This window comes from Pelmatolapia mariae, linkage group LG14, assembly GCF_036321145.2.
Source record: "Pelmatolapia mariae isolate MD_Pm_ZW linkage group LG14, Pm_UMD_F_2, whole genome shotgun sequence".
Lineage (NCBI taxonomy): Eukaryota > Metazoa > Chordata > Actinopteri > Cichliformes > Cichlidae > Pelmatolapia > Pelmatolapia mariae.
The window spans coordinates 30,853,380-30,869,887 of NC_086239.1; the positions used below are offsets into that span (position 1 = coordinate 30,853,380).

Here is a 16,508-nt window from a genome sequence, read left to right on the forward strand (position 1 = left end):
GACTTGGACATGGAGCGGCTCTACTCCCACACGGCGATATACTTCCTCAATGGTAACGCGATCCCGATATGTGAGTCGATTTCCAAGTCTCCGCTGCGTACAGTGCCGTCGGTATAACGATGATCTTCAGGAGCCGCAACTTGGTTGGTAAAGGCAGTGCGGTGGTCATCCATATAGGTCGTAGTCGTTGAAAGGCTGCCCATGCTTTCCCAATTCTGCACTTAATGTCATGCTCCACGTCCCCGTCACTGCTAAAAGTGCAACCCAGGTACATGAACCTGTCCACCTCTTGTAGCTGCTGCTAGAAGAGGTGGACAGGTATGTCATAGGTATGACAAGAAAAAAAAACTATTATGAGTTCTTAAAATTATGTTGTCTTGTTGTACGCTCACAAAATAGAACAGTCTGGCTCTAGAAGGCATATTACTCAGTGTCTTTAGTTTTAGAAAGCTAATCCTCACAAGATGCTGGCCTTCTAAATAGGGCTGCCACAAATGTGGCCTCCCCTGAATTTGGATGCAGCTACGAAACTGGAAACTGCTTCTTTTTCTTCTTCTTTGGCGTTTAATGGCAGCTGGCATCCTTGTAGATGCATTGTTGCCATCTTCTGTTCCAGTCTGTTATCCATCCATCCATCCATTTTCTTCCCTTATCTGGGGCCGAGTCGTTGGGGCAGCAGCCCAAGCAGAGAAGCCCAGACCTCCCTCTCTCCAGCCACCTCCTCCAGCTTGAACGGGGAAACACCAAGGCGTTCCCAGGCCAGCCGAGAGATATAATCTCTCCAGCGGTGGGACATGCCTGGAAAGCCTCACACAGGAGACATCCTTGTCAGATGCCCGAACCACCTCAACTGGCTCCTTTCGATGTGGAGAAGCAGCGGCTCTACTCTGAGCCCCTCTCGAATGGCTGAACTTCTCACCCTATCTCTAAGGGAGACGCCAGCCACCCTTCGGAGGAAGCCCATTTCCGCCGCTTGTATCCACGATCTCGTTCTTTCGGTCACTAGCCACAGCTCGTGACCATAGGTGAGGGTAGGGACGTAGATCGACCGGTAAATTGAGAGCTTCGCTTTTACACTCAGCTCTCTCTTCACCACAACAGACCAGTACAGCATCCGCATCGCTGCGGCCGCAGCACCAATCCATCTGTCAATCTCCCGCTCCCTTCTCTCGTCACTCGTAAACAAGACCCCGAGATACTTAAACTCCTCCACTTGGGGCAGGAACTCGTCCCCGACCTGGAGTGGGCACTCCACCCTTTTCCGGCTGAGGACCATGGCCTCAGATTTGGAGGTGCTGATTCTCATTCCCACCGCTTCACACTCGGCTGCGAACCCTTCCAAGGCGAACTGGAGGCCATCACTCGAAGAAGCCAACAGAACCACATCATCTGCAAAAAGCAGAGATGAGATCCTGAGACCACCCAAGTGAAAGCCTTCCGTCACTTGGCTACGCCTAGAAATTCTGTCCATAAAAATTATGAACAGAATCGGTGACAAAGGGCAGCCCCGGCAGAGCCCATCACCCACCAGGAACGAGTCCGACTTATTGCAGGCTATGCGGACCAAGCTCTTGCAACAGTTGTATAAGGACTGAATGGCCCGTAGCAATCGGCCAGACACCCCATACTCCCAGAGTACCCCCCACAGGATCCCCCTGAGGGACACGGTCGAATGCCTTCTCCAAGTTCACAAAACACATGTAGAAAAAAAGAAAAAGAAGGAGAAAAAAGAGGAAGAAAAAATTATAACAGTATTAACTAAATAAAAAGTAAAGTAAAATAAAATAAAATAAGAAAATTCACGCGTAGTGTGAGGCATGAATTATGATCAGTTAATTTTTAAGAATTCTAGAAATGGCTGCCAAATCGTACAAAAACTCGCCAGTTTCCCTTCTCTATCAAATCTTATCTGTTCCACCCTGGCCACAGACACCACCTCATTAAGCCACCTTTTAAAACATGGGGCCGAAGAAGACCGCCACTGTAAAAGAATAAGTTTCTTTGCCGCCAGCATACCCATTGTAATTATCTGTTTTTGTGAAAAGGAAAAAGATTCGATTGATGCAAATGATCCAAGTATAGCCAGTGTACCATCAAGTGGTCCTTTTTTCCTAAATTGGTTCGAAAACCACGTAAAAATTTGGCTCCAAAAAGCTTTCAAGACAGGACAATGCCAAAATAGATGTGCAAGGGAACCTTCACCGATATTACATCTATCACATAAGGGGGATACAGAATTATAAATCCGGTTAAGTTTAAGTTTAGAAAAATGTAATCTGTGAATGACTTTAAACTGGATTAGTTTATATCTGGCGTTTATTGAGCCTTTCTGAATATTGGACAAACAGTTTGACCACTGGTCCTCAGACAGAGGAACACCGAGGTCTTCAGCCCATGTATTCTTAATTCGATCAGAATCAACTGGGATTGTAAAGCACTTGACAAACTGAGATATCAGATGTTTAAAATCTGCTTTCTGAATTATATCAAAGTAAGTATGACTTAGTGGCTTCAGTGGAAAGTCTGAAAAGTTTCGTTGAACAAAATTCCTTATTTGAAGATAATGAAAAAAATGTGATTGAGGTAACTGAAACTTTTGTTGAAGTTGAAGGAAAGACACAAATTTGTCATCTATATATGTACTCAATGTATTTCAATCCCTTTTCCCCCCATTCTAAAAACACCCTATCCATTTTACCTGGTTTAAACAAATAGTTATGTATTACTGGCATTCTAACTGAAAAGTCAGGTAGTTTAAGAGATTTCCTAATTTGACTTAATATCTTTAAGGAGTGTTTAACAACAAAATTACGACTGATCGAATTATTAGAAGAATCCGTGTTAGAAAACAATAAGACCTGTAATGAGGCTTCAGATACTGTTGCTGCCTCTACCTGGAGCCAGATCGGAAGCTTATCATAACAATAATCAGTAGGCGAACCCCACTGCCAGTGCAATAGAGCTCTTGAATTTGCCGCCCAGTAATAATGTCTAAACACAGGGAGACCCAACCCCCCAGTATTTTTTTGAAGATGAGCCTTGGATATCCTAGGGGGTTTTCCTGCCCAAATAAATGAAAGAATCAATAAATCAAGCTGCTTAAAAAATTTAAGTGGCAAATAAATAGGAAGGTTTTGAAAAAGATATAAAAATCGTGGCAAAGACACCATTCTAACTGCATTTATTCGACCAATCAAAGACAGAGGAAGCAGTTTCCATTTTCTAATATCGTCTTTGAGCTTGTCCAGCATTTCCAAGAAATTCAATTTATAGAGGAGTTTGGGATTTTTAGAGATCTTAAGGCCAAGATAGGTAAAAGATGTAGTCACTAATTTGAATGGGAGTGAGCTCAGAAACCTTGGGCATAGATTATCTGTTATTGGCATAAATTCAGATTTGTCTCAATTGATCATATATCCTGATAATTTCCCAAAGTGTTTAATGCAATTTAAAAGATTAGGGAATGAAATTTCTGGTTCGGAAAGGCAGATCAATAAATCATCTGCATACATATTAACAAGACTTTCAACATTCCCAAATTTAACTCCCTGTATACCTGGGTGGTTTCTTATGTTAATGGCAAGGGGCTCCAGAGCTATATCAAAAAGAAGCAGTGAGAGGGGATCCCCCTGTCTCACTCCGCATTGTAATTGAAAGGGGGAGGATTTATCTGCGTTAATGAGAATGCAGGACACCAGACACAGATAAATCATTTTAATCCAATCCCTAAAATGTTCCCCAAAACCAAATTGTTTTAGAGTCTCAAATATATAAGACCATTCAATCTGATCAAACGCTTTTTGGGCGTCCAGAGAAAGTACTGCTGTTTTAGCCTCTTTTCCATAACCTGAGTAAATTGTATTTAATAATAAACGGACATTATTAAATGACCATCTACCAGGAATAAATCCTGTTTGATTAGGATGTATAATTGTTGAAATATGTTTGCTCAATCTTGTAGCTAAGACTTTGGTTATGATTTTATGATCACAATTTAAAAGAGCAATGGGTCTATAATTTGCTGGGTCACCTTCCTCCTTTCCAGTTTTGTGAAGCAAACAGATATTTGCATCGTAAAGTGAAGTTGGTAACCTTTTATTTTTAACAGAGTCATTTATCATCCTAAGCATGAGAGGAGTCATTTTATTTTGGAAGGCTTTATAGAATTCATTACCGAATCCATCTGGGCCAGCTGTCTTTCCAAGTGGTAAGGCTTGGATTGTTCCTAAAAGATGGTTTTTGGAGATAGGGAAATCAATTTCATCTCTCAGGGCTTCATCTAATTGGGGAATAGATAATTGATTGAAGAAGTTGCTAAAATTGCTTTGAGAGGGTTTAATTTTACTAGAATACAGATCTTTATAGAAGTTGGTAAAACAAGTATTAATTTCCTTTGGATTGGTACTTTCCTTACCGGATTTCATTATCACTTTTTGAATTGCTCGTTTTGCTTGTTCCCCTCTAAGTTGATTTGCCAGCAGTTTCTCTGGTTTATCTCCAAATTCAAAATGTCTCTGTTTGAGCTTCAAGAGAAGATTGCTAATGTGTTTATTTAAAATTGTGTTATAATCATACCTTAATTTCAGAATTTCATTTAAATCAGTTTGCAACAAAGATGATCTATATACTTCTTCCAGTTCAGGAAGCTTATTTTCTATTTCTTTAAGCCTTTTTCCCAATATTTTAAGGATAAGGATATATGACCTCTCATCACAACTTTAAAGGTCTCCCATAAAGTAGAATCCGAAACTTCTCGGTTATCATTAGTAGCAAGAAACCTTTCTTAACCCTTTAAGACCGGTCGGAGCGGGCCAGTCCATTTTGCGTAACTATTTTTAAATGCCTGTAGTACTGGAACTACGTAAACTACCGCAATAATTTTTTTTGCATATGAAACCGGAGGAGTTGTACTTACATCTTATGCCATCAGCCTGTCCTAGGTCATGGTTTCCTTCCACATATAGCTTTGCAAAAACTGCATAAAAGGCACTTGCAGCAACAAAAACATAATATTCCAGAAACACGCTTTGCCGATCCGATCAGCTGTTCATAACACTTCCTATGTTGGAATAGACATCAGCACGAACTATTGCATGGCCGCCATTCCCTCACCACCTGATCCAACTCACCACCAGGAGCTGATCAGTTGGCAGCTCAGCTCCTGTCTTTAACCGAGTGTTCAAAACATATGGCCTCAGGTCTGGTGATAAGATTACAAAATCGATCATCGACCTGTGGCCTAGAATGTCCTGGTGCCACGTGCACTTATGGGCACTCTTATGTTTGAACAAGGTGTTTGTTATGGCCAAACTGTGATTTGCACAGAAGTCCAATAACAAAGCATATGCTCGCCCTCGGGCACCCTCCCCAGGCCTGGCTCCAGGGCGGGGCCTCGGTAACCCTATCCCGGGCAGGGTGAACTGTTCCCTCGGTGGTCTTGTCGTAGGAGTCTTCTGAATCGCTCTTTGTCTGGTCCCTCACCCAGGACCAATTTGCCATGGGAGACCCTACCAGGGGGCAAAAGCCCCCAGGCAGCATAGCCCCTGGGATCCCTGTGACGCACAAACCCCTCCACCATGATAATATAGCAGGGGGGAATCGCTACCAGTCTGTTATTACACTCTTAAATCCTACTACTTATTCCTGCGTCTTTCAGGATCTTAGAAAGCTTCAAACGACACGTCGACTATTAAATTTGTCAATGATGATTTTGATAGCTGACCTAACTGTGACTAGTCGACTAATCATGGCAGCCCTACTTCTAAAACAAGAAATGTGAGTTTCTGAAAAAATAAAGTGCATTCTCAGATGGTTTTTAACTTTTGAAGATGTTTGGTTTATAAATTGCATACTCACCAACTTGGTACCCGATTTTTATTGAATCCCAAAATGTAGAATGACACTAAATTTAAAAAAGAAAACTCTGAGCATGTCATAAAATCAAAACTTCGAGCAGGTACACTGTTTATTCTGCTAATGTTAGGAGTGATAAGGTCTTTCTCTTTTCTTAAAAAACATAACTAGAAATAAATAAATAAATAAATTTCCATCAATGTTGCTCTCATTGACTTGAATACTGAGTACTCACTGATCCACAGAGAATAAAAGTGAACCTATCGAACACCACCATCATAATGCCACACTGCAAGAAGTCTTTTTAAGCAGTGAATCAGCAGGCAACACAGCAGAATTTTCTCCCATCCTGTATGAGAAAGGTACATTTAAACTGAGGTAATTAAAGTCTTTTTCATCCTTATGTTTATGTGCATAGTTAAAGATTTACAATAAAATGAAATGTTTATTTTTCACATGCAAACATGATTAGATCAAAAGGCTCTGGTAAAGAAATAAAAAATACTTAAAATATATTAACAATTACAGTTACTTGGATTAAAAATGTGAGTTAATGCTGTACTGCACTGTAAACTAAACATTGCGTAATTGATGAGGCCTACCTGTTGTTTCTCAAGCATTGTATGTTTACCCATGTTTTAACCAAATTTCTGTTTCATCATGCCTGAGAGAAATCATAGTGTTCTGATGGAGTTCATCCTTACTGGATTCCCTGGACTTCATCAAGAGTACTATGGTCTTGTCTCAGCTGTATTGTTTTTTGTATATTTGGTAACTATGATAGCAAATGTTACAGTTATTTTTTTATTTGCAACCAACCGCAGCCTCCATAAGCCAATGTATTATATCATTTTAAATCTGAGTGTATGTGATATTCTCTTTAGCACAACCACTTTACCTAAGATCATAAACAGATATTGGTTTCGATCAGGAAGCATTTCATTTACTGCCTGTTTTATCCAAATGTACTTTGTTCACTATCTTGGAACAGTCAATTCTTATATTCTCTTTCAGATGGCTTTAGATAGGTACTTGGCTATCTGCCATCCTCTCAGATATTCACGTGTTCTTACAAAATCTAATATTTTAATTCTTAGTATTACTGCATGGATTACTGCCAAGGCATGCCCTTTAATGTTAGTTATTAGAGCATATCCTCTTCCTTACTGTGCCTCAAACATAATCACTCACTGCTTCTGTGACCATATTGGTATAACAGTCCTGGCATGCACTGACAGGGCCCCTTATTCCATTCCTGCTTTTGTATTTGCAATGGTTGCGCTACTGGGACCTCTGGCATTTATCATTTTCTCATACTGCTCTATAATTATAGCAGTATATAAGATAGCAAATGTGCAAGGCCGCGTGAAATCATTGTCCACTTGTAGTACTCAGCTGATTATAATCTCCCTTTATTATTTACCCAGATGTTTTGTATATTTAGCCAGCAATGTTGGCATTACATTTAGTGCTGATGTGCGAATAGTGATCATCATGCTGTACAGCCTTGCCCCACCAATGATCAATCCACTCATATACTGCTTAAGAGCAAAAGACATGAGAGAAAGCTTGTTGAAACAATTCTGCAGAAGAACCGTTCCACAAAAAGCACAGGTTGCAGCTATTAGTAACTCGTAAAAAACATCACCTTAACATGCTTTAAATTATCCTATTCTAATGGGGAGCCAAAGTGATTCTTGCATTTCATTAAGGAGTCTTTTGCTTGGTTAGTGTATAGAAAAGTGTTAAATAGTTGATTTTCAGTGGTATCTCTCGCAGGGTACAGAGTCGACACTTCCTGGCATGTGACTTAAATTATTTATTGCTTCTACTGAATCTAGAAAATAATCTCAGAGTACAAAGTTCTATGTTAATCAAATTGGCTGTTTAACATTTAGTTCTTTAGTTTTGCTTTTTAATTTAAAAAACCCACAATAACAAGAACTTTGCTGTATAATATTAAGGTGTATGTTTTACTTTTTCTGTTTTTGGGATTCTTCACTTTGTTTATACTTTTTTAAGGAAAAATTGTATTGGAATGTAATTATAGAAGAAATGAATTGTAGTGTCTGTTAAATCATTTGAAAGTGATATACAACTGAATAAATTAGAGGGGGAAAATGCATCATTTCTATTATTTACTGTGATATTTTTATGTTTTAAATAATGATGCAGGTTAATCATCATTTATAACAAATTTTGCTGATATATGTATGTGTGTATGATTTCAAATTTTCATTTCAATTAAATTTAAAATTCCCCCTTTAGCACCATGGAAACTTGAATTGAAGTGTTTGAAATTGCATAAGGATTTTCAAACACCAGTCTGGTGGTGACCCTGTGGAGGTAACTACAGCATCTGAAAACGATCATTTACACAAGCCCTCTGATCTCTCTCAGTCAGGAATTCATAATTCAACCCTTTAAGAAAAAAAACAAAACAAAACAAAAAAATTCCTGAAGCAACTTTAAGGAAAGTTCATAGTGTTCATATATGTTATTTGCATCATACATGTCTCTCTTTATCTGATAAGCAAATTGGCATATTATAGATTAGTAAATGTTATTCTGACTTTATTTTTAATTCCAAAGCACCATAAATTTCAGACACCTCCACAGACTTTTTTTTTGCTGTGAATTGTTTGTCTTCTATTAGCACTTGTATCACTTTCATTACGGGAAAGTCTTAAATCAACCCTCAATCAGAATAAGAACATGAACTTGGGCTCTATTAACATTTTTGTAACCACATCAAATTTACCATTGCAGGGACGCTAGGCAAATAGCAGGAACCCCTGTAGAGGGCATCGCTCCATCACAGGGATAACAGAGAGACAGACAATCAAACACTCACATCACATCCTACAGCCATTATAACCACTGAATTAATTCTCATTTCATATTAAATATCTATCTCTACAACTGTCCACTGTCATCTAAATAACATCTTGAGACTCCAGCCTCATACCTCCAGCATGGACTACTGTAAAGCTGTCCAGTTTTGTCTGCCTATTAAAGCCCTGGACATGCTGCAGTTTGTTCAAAACTCAGTTGCAGAGTTCTTACCCACACTAAGTACTGCAAATATATCACTCCCTCACTTATACACTTCCATTGGCCCTATTGCTTCTCAGTGATCTGATCTTTTCCACTATATTCCATCTTGGATCCTTTGTTTCAGACATAAAGGAACTCTCCATATGTCACACCAGACTATGGTCATTTAGGCACAGAGCCTTCAGTGCTGTTGCCCTCATTTGCTGAAACAGGCTACCTGTGAGAATCGTAATGCCCTGTCTCTGGTCAATTTCTAAAAACTGTTGAAATACCACCTATTCACTGATGCCTTTGGCCTTTGAGATTTTTGTTTAAATCGAACTTGGGCTTCTTAAAACGTGCTATGTAAATCTGATGTATTATTATTATTTATTAAATGCATCTGTCAATATGTCTTTGGACTGTAGGAAGAAATCAGAACACCCAGAGAAGACACACACAGACACAGGGAAAACTAATAAAGGCTACATGACAGGACCCAGTTCAGCTGCAAAGCTGCAGTCGCCTGGAGTGTACAGCAACTATAGTAATAAAAGATGCTGAAAAGCATGAAACTGTCATCAGGTCTGCTGTGGTTTTGTGACAGTGGTGTCGAAACCCAGGAGGGGGACACAGCAGACTCAGGACCGGGCCAGCCAAGGAAGGAGCTGGCCCAAATGGGCCACAGGGAGCAGGACTGATCTGACCACCGGGTGCAGCTGATCATGAGTCTGGCAGCTCAGGTTGGTTCCTGGCCGACACTGCTGCCACCCCCACCAGCGACCCTTGACTGCACTGGAACTACAGCCCGGACTAGTCCGGCACCCATGGGTGAAGCCAGCCAGGATGCAGCCTGCCTCTGCATCCGTCCCCAAACCTCGGGTGAGAGCGACTGATACCCGGCAGGGGCCTGCACCCATTCCTGCTCCCCAGAGAAGGTCCACTGAGCAACTGCTGGGCCCACCACTTGAGGTTGGCGTGCTGGTTAGACTAGCCTCAGATCTGCCAGATGTCAGCACGTTGAGTGGTCCTGTGCACTGGCCATATGGCAAGCCGCCTGGGAGCGTCCCCTCATATCCACGCCTCCTGCGCCAGATGCCCGTCGAGCTGCCTGTGAGCCCTGGCTCATGACCGTGATTGCTGCGTCACTGCCACATGCCACATGGGTGGCCCCCAGACAAGCTCCGTGGTTGCTGCTGGACATGTAGGCAGCCCCTGGACCCACCTCTTCTGACACCTCCCTGTCCCTGGCCCAGGGGCCGGGAGTGTCGATGGTCAGGGTAGTGTATCATTCACCTGGCACAAATGGTCAATTTTTAAAGGAGTTCATTGACTTTTTATCCTCCACCTTGAAGCTGTCCAGACTGGTTATAGTCAAGGATTTTAATATACACATTGAGGATGACTCTGACCTCTTTGCCAGAAGTTTCCTTGGCGTCATGGATTCTTTTCATTTTACACAGAATGTGTCTGGCCCCACACACACCAAAGGACACACACTGGACCTTGTTTTTACCTTAGGATTAACCATTGATTTTATTAGTTCTGAGGACATTTTTATTTCGGACCATTGTTGTATTGTTTTTAACCTGTCTTTCCATCTGTCTCTCTCTCCTGTTTGACATGTGGTTAGCTCTTGCATCTTAAATTCCTCTACTGCTGCTAAATTTTCTGATGTTTTTAATTTATTTTTACCTTCCTATAACAATGTTGATTTCTTAAAAAACCTTTTTAATAATCATCGTCTTTCTATCTTTAGGCTCTCTTGGTTTATTTGCAAAATCTTCTATTAGGAGTCTTGGTGTTACTTTTGACCCAGCCCTGACATTGGATGCTCATGTTAAATCTCTGGTCCGCTCCTGTTTTTACCATTTAAGAAACATTGCTAAGCTGAGTCCTATTGTTTCATGCTTTGAACTGGAAATGATCATTCATGCATTTGTTTCCTCTCATTTGGACTATTGTAATTTGTTCACCTGTTTATGTAATACCTCCTTGGAACATCAGCAGGGTGTTCAGAATGCTGCCGCAAGGTTTTGACCAAGTCTTTCAAGTACTCCCATGCAACACCCCTGCTGATCCAGCTGCACTGGCTCCCCATAAAATTCAGAGTCCACTTTAAGATTATGATTTTGACATTCAGGACTCTGCATGGACAAGCACCAAAATACGTCAGTGACCTTTTACATCCTTACATCCCCAGCAGGTCCCTGAGGTCATGTGATGAGGGCTTGCTTGTTGTCCAGCACACGAGGCTGAAAACAAAAGGTGACAGAGCTTTTGTAACTACGGCCCCCAGACTTTGGAACTCTCTCCCATTGAGTTTGAGATCTGTGCACTCACTCACCTCTTTTAAAAAACAGCTAAAAACTCATCTTTTTAAACTTGTTTTTGGCTGATTTTTGTTTTTATGTTTTAGCTTCGGTGAAGCACTTTGTGATTTTATCTTGAAAGATGCTATATAAATAAAATTTTACTGACTTACTTTACTTATGTACACTCTTGTTTAGTACATGTTTCTCCAGACTTCAGTTATTGGCATGGAATTTTGCAGCCAATGCACTGCCAAATCTTCAGGGAACACCACTTTTTGACCAAGAATAATTTATTACAAGCTAGCTTAGCAGGAAGAGAGAAGGATGTGCTGAAGGGTGTCCATTGAGGATACAACAGGTCAGACCTCATAAAAGATGGATGCTGCCTACCACCCAGACACTCTTTTGAATATAGAGCTGCAATCAGAAGCAAAAGCCATACTCAAAGTATGTAATAGAGATCATCTAATTAATTGCTTTTTTCTAAGACCACCTTTTAAATAGTTATTTTTAATGATTTCTGGAAAATGATTAATGTATAAATGTTATACTGCATGTTAGTAGTATATTCTCATATCAGTATTTCAAAGCTCTAATCAGTGCTTTTGCCTTTAAGGTGTGTAATTTATGTCTTAGCTCTGATAAAATCGAATTTGTTACTGAAACTATGATCACCAATGAAACAAGGATGAAAAGCTTCTTCATCCTTGGATTTCCTGGACTTTCACCACAGTATTATGGACCCATATCAACTTTTCTTTTTTTTGTTTACCTAGCCATTGCAGTGGGGAACATTTTCATTTTATCATTTGTTGCCTATGAAAAGTCCCTGCAAAAGCCAACATATCTGGTCTTTTGTCACCTGGCCCTGAATGACTTGACATTTGGCACTGTGACACTGCCAAAAATCATGTCAAAATATTGGTTTGACAATAGTGTTATTTCATTTTATGGCTGTTTTACGCAAATGTTCTTTGTTCATTATTTGGGATCAGTAACATCTTTCATCTTGCTGGTAATGGCTCTTGATCGATTTGTTGCAATATGTATTCCTCTTCGTTACCCTGTTCTAATTACAAACAGTGTCATATCTGTGTTGTGTGGGTTTGCTTGGTTCATACCTCTGCCTTTGATGATAGCTGTTGTACTCCATGCCCTAACTTTGCCTTTCTGTAAATCAAACATCATTGTTCAGTGCTACTGTGACCACATATCCATAGTAAGCCAGGCTTGTGGAGACGATGTTAGAATTGTTGTAGTCACTTCACTCTGTGTAGCCATGTTTTGTCTTTTGCTTCCTCTTGCATTCATTTTGTTTTCCTACATTTCTATTATTGTGGTTATTATGAAAATGTCCAGTTCTGCAGGGCGCAAAAGAACCTTATCCACTTGTACTTCACAAATATTCATCACATGTCTTTTTTATCTACCCAGATGTTTTGTTTATGTGGCTAATGCTGTTGGATTTTCTTTCAGTTTAGATGTCCGCATTGGGTTGATATTGCTGTACAGTCTTTTTCCTGCTGCTGTTAATCCAGTCATATACTGTTTCAAGACTCATGACATTAAACACATACTGATGAAGAGGCTGAAGAAAACTAAAATTGGATTAGAGATAAAGCTTTCACCTTAATATGTAACTCTGAGAAATGAGTCGATAAGCCAAAAGCAGGATATGTCTTTCTCAGACAATTTTATGAAAGTAGACTACTCGATTTTCACAATGTTATTTTATGTGCGTATATTTTGTACATAATTATGGCAAATTGTACTGAAAAATATCACTTCTCTTCTAAGGTGTAATGCTCAAAATCTGTAAAAGTATGAAAGTATGCTATTTACCTACATTATTAAACATCAATGAAATAAAATGAATCAAATGTTGCTGTTACTGTATATACTGTATCAGGGTGTTTTTTGTTGATGCTGTCTTTGTGAACCTGTGACAACAATTACACATTTGCGTGTTTGCAACACACATTTTTTAACTTGTGTTTTTTTTTCCAAGTCAAGCTTTCATTAGTATTCTGTCATCTAATTTTTAAAATATGTGTAACATGACATTTAATTACAAAAAGATTCTTGTATTTCACCAAGTAGCTGGGTTAGTGTATAGAAATTTGGCATATAGTTGATGTTCAATGGTATATCTTTCATGGTACAGAGGTGACATGTCCGGGCATGTGACTTAAATTGTTTATTGCTTCTACTGAATCCAGAAAATAATCTCAGAGCACAAAGGAGTTCTGTGTTAATCAATAGGCTGTTTAACATTTAATTCTTTAGTTTTGCTATCTAAATTGAAAAACCCACAATAACAAGAATTTTGCTGTAAAACATACGGTGTGCTTTTTATTTTTTTCTGTTTCGGGGATTCTTCACTTTGTTTATAGCTTTTTATTTAAAAAGAAGAAGAAATTGTATTGGAATGTAATTATACAAGAAATGAATTGTAGTGTCTGTTAAATAATTTGAAAGTGATAAACAACTTTAAATAAATTAGAAGACAAAATGCATAATTTCTTTTATTTACTGTGATATTTTTATATTTTATGTTTCAAATAATGATGCAGCTTAATCATCATTTATAACAAATTTAGGTCATATATGTATGCGTCAGCACGGTTTCAAAATTTATGTGGTGAAAATGAGACACGGCGAGTCCACAGGTCAAGTCTTTGACCTGTGATTAAAGTCAGAATTCTGACTTTAATCTCTCTTGGCAGCCTCCCTGGGCGCTGCCTCTCCCCTAGCCCCCTAATTTCCTTAGAAAGCTTGCTAGCTAGCTGCCATGTTCGAGTGGCTTAGTAGGCTGTGCTCCCCTGGGGTATTGCCTGCATTTTGCCAGCTTATGCACGAGTCGGACCTTGCTGCGGCAAGTTTGAGTTCTCCAGCCTATTTCAGCCGGGTTTCTGTCTGGCATATTGCCCGCGGTGCGCAGGTTTACGCAATCAGCAGGGCCCCTCTCGTTACAATGCTTAATGTTTTAGCACTCCACACGGCATGAAAGCTGATAAGCAAACACATGACAGTAGAGAAGCCATACCATACACACTGTGGGAATAAACAGTGGAGGGGAGATTTAGGTGGCGGCTTGTGCCGGCTTACCTGATAGTGGCTGTTTCCGGGTTATCATGTGGCCCGGCCCCCTTGCTTTGGCCAGAAGTATGGCAGCCCATACATCCCAGAATTGAGTGTGGCATTTCCATGCCGTTAGAGGATGGGCACGATCAGTGTGTGTTATGCTTGGGCCCAGAACATGCTTAATTAGCCAGAGAAATCTCTGTATCCTGCATGAATTGCTTATCTTGTCATCATGGACTAGTGAGGCCCATGCTCGTTTTTTTGCCTCTAACCTCCCACTTCTCATGTTCCTTAGCCCAAAGTGGGGAGAATGACTGCCACTGGAGTGGAGGCAAAGCATGCAAGACCATGGGCAGGTTTCCCTCCCCTGGCTACTGATTTGCCAGGCCCGTCCCACAGTGTTCCCTCCCATGGCCCCGCCTCCGAGCCTGGGCCCAGGGAGCATGACTATCAGGTGGAGGACGTTGATGAAGTGTTGTCCTCTCCTCTGGCAACTCTCACCTGTCCTCTGGACGGCCCCCAGCTGGCTCTCCAGGCACAGTGTCAGGCCAGGTAGGACTCTATCAAATCATGGATAAAGCTTCCCGGGTACTGGAACGAGCCTTCCCTGAGGTTCCCATCTCAGTGACCTCAAGGTTTGACAATGTCACGCAACCACAGTGCCTTCTATCGCAGGTGCTGCTGCTGCCAGAGTGGGGAGGCCCAGAGCCTCTGGGCCTCAACCTGCCCCCTGCATTCCAACTTGGGGCCCTGGAGATCTCCGGCCCCAGGTGGAGGGCTTTCACAGGTGGCCATACATAGGGGAGGCAGGGAAGAACTGGAGCCAAGACTCAGCTGTCCTCCAGCCGCCCACCTCCCTCCTGACATCCTTTGAGTTAGGCCCAGTGGTGAAATGCTGCTGCAGGCTATGTTCCCCTGGTTTATACGCCAGTCGGTCCTTGCTGCATCTGTCACCTAGGCCAGCAGTTGAGAGTTCTCCAGCCTGCAGCGCTAGCTCTCTGTCTAGCGTGTTGCCCACATATTGTGGGTTTACGTGGCCAACAAAGGCCGGCTCAGTGAGCTGACACTCCCTGGCTGCCCACGAGTGTCTTGTTCCTGAGTTCGCTCTTGCTGCTTCCCAGTTTGTGGCCAGTGCGGAGCGGCTGCTCGGCTCTGGGGATGGGCCTTAGAGTGACATCCCTGGCTCGGCCCTCCACTTAGCAGCCGGGGTGCTGCTGTTGCTGTAAGCTGTGTTCCCCTGTCGTTTTCCCACGGTTTGCCAGGGCCAGCGGGGATCCCAATCAGTGGTGAGCTACTGTTTTGCTCCAGCTTCGGGCCCTGGGGATCTCAGGCCCAAGCTGGAGCCCTTTTGTAGAAGAAGTGCCCACACTCAGGGCTCGTCCTCCCTCCGACAGCCCCCATGCCTTCTGGTATTCCTTGAGCTGAGCCTCCATTCAACTGACCCAGCTGTCTGTGGACAGCGTGGGGGAGTTTCTCGTCTCTGTGGATGGACTCTTGGGTCACTTTCCTAGCTTGGCCTGCTGCTGCAGGCTGTGTTCCCCTGGCACTATGTCAGCTGGCGAGTGAGAGTTCTCCAGTCTACAGCGCTGACTTTCTATCTGGTGTATTGCCCGCATGTTGCAGGTTTACTCGACCAGCGGGACCCAAATTGGTAGCTCGGTGTGGTACGCTTCCTGGCGGTCAGCCTAGCGGCTCACACGCTGACCTTGAGTGGCTGCTCAGTTGCGGTCCTTGTGTTTTGCGGGACCAGCTTAGGCCAGTCTTATGTCTGCAGACTGTTGCCTCTGCCCCCCAAGCTCAGCCTTTGTGTCTGGCGAAGCCCTGACCGGGGTGGTATGTATATATGTACATTTGTCTATAGTTCATTGGTACTTTCACTCTGGGATTCGGTTGCACTGTCTCTTCGTGGGGTGTCTTACAGAGTCACGCCATACATATGTAACGGAGTGGAGAGATAGTCTCGATGTGATAGAGAATGTACGGTTACATTGTAATCTTGGTTCTCCGAGTGAGAGACTATCTCTCCACCTTCAGGCCACTTTGAAACACGTTCCGATCAAACTATCACTGGTGTCACATTTGCATTGCTGTTTTATACGTAGGCTGTGGGATGTGGCCAGGCTAGCTGGAGTGTCTTAAAGAAATATCCATACGCCACAAACAAGGAGGGGTCATACCCCATACATATGCAATATATAACGGAGTAGAGAGATAATCTCT

At 41.8% G+C, this 16,508-nt stretch overlaps 2 protein-coding genes across 2 annotated transcripts; both read left to right on the top strand.

Moving 5' to 3' along the window:
• Nucleotides 1–6,513: 6,513 nt before the first annotated feature.
• On the top strand, nucleotides 6,514–7,491 carry LOC134640702 (olfactory receptor 2AT4-like). The gene has a single exon (XM_063492604.1). The coding sequence runs from the start codon at nucleotides 6,514–6,516 to the stop codon at nucleotides 7,489–7,491; it is 978 nt and encodes a 325-aa protein (XP_063348674.1).
• Nucleotides 7,492–11,871: 4,380 nt separating this feature from the next.
• LOC134640703 (olfactory receptor 52E8-like) lies at nucleotides 11,872–12,837 on the top strand. Its single transcript, XM_063492605.1, has one exon. The coding sequence runs from the start codon at nucleotides 11,872–11,874 to the stop codon at nucleotides 12,835–12,837; it is 966 nt and encodes a 321-aa protein (XP_063348675.1).
• The last annotated feature ends 3,671 nt before the right edge of the window (nucleotides 12,838–16,508 follow it).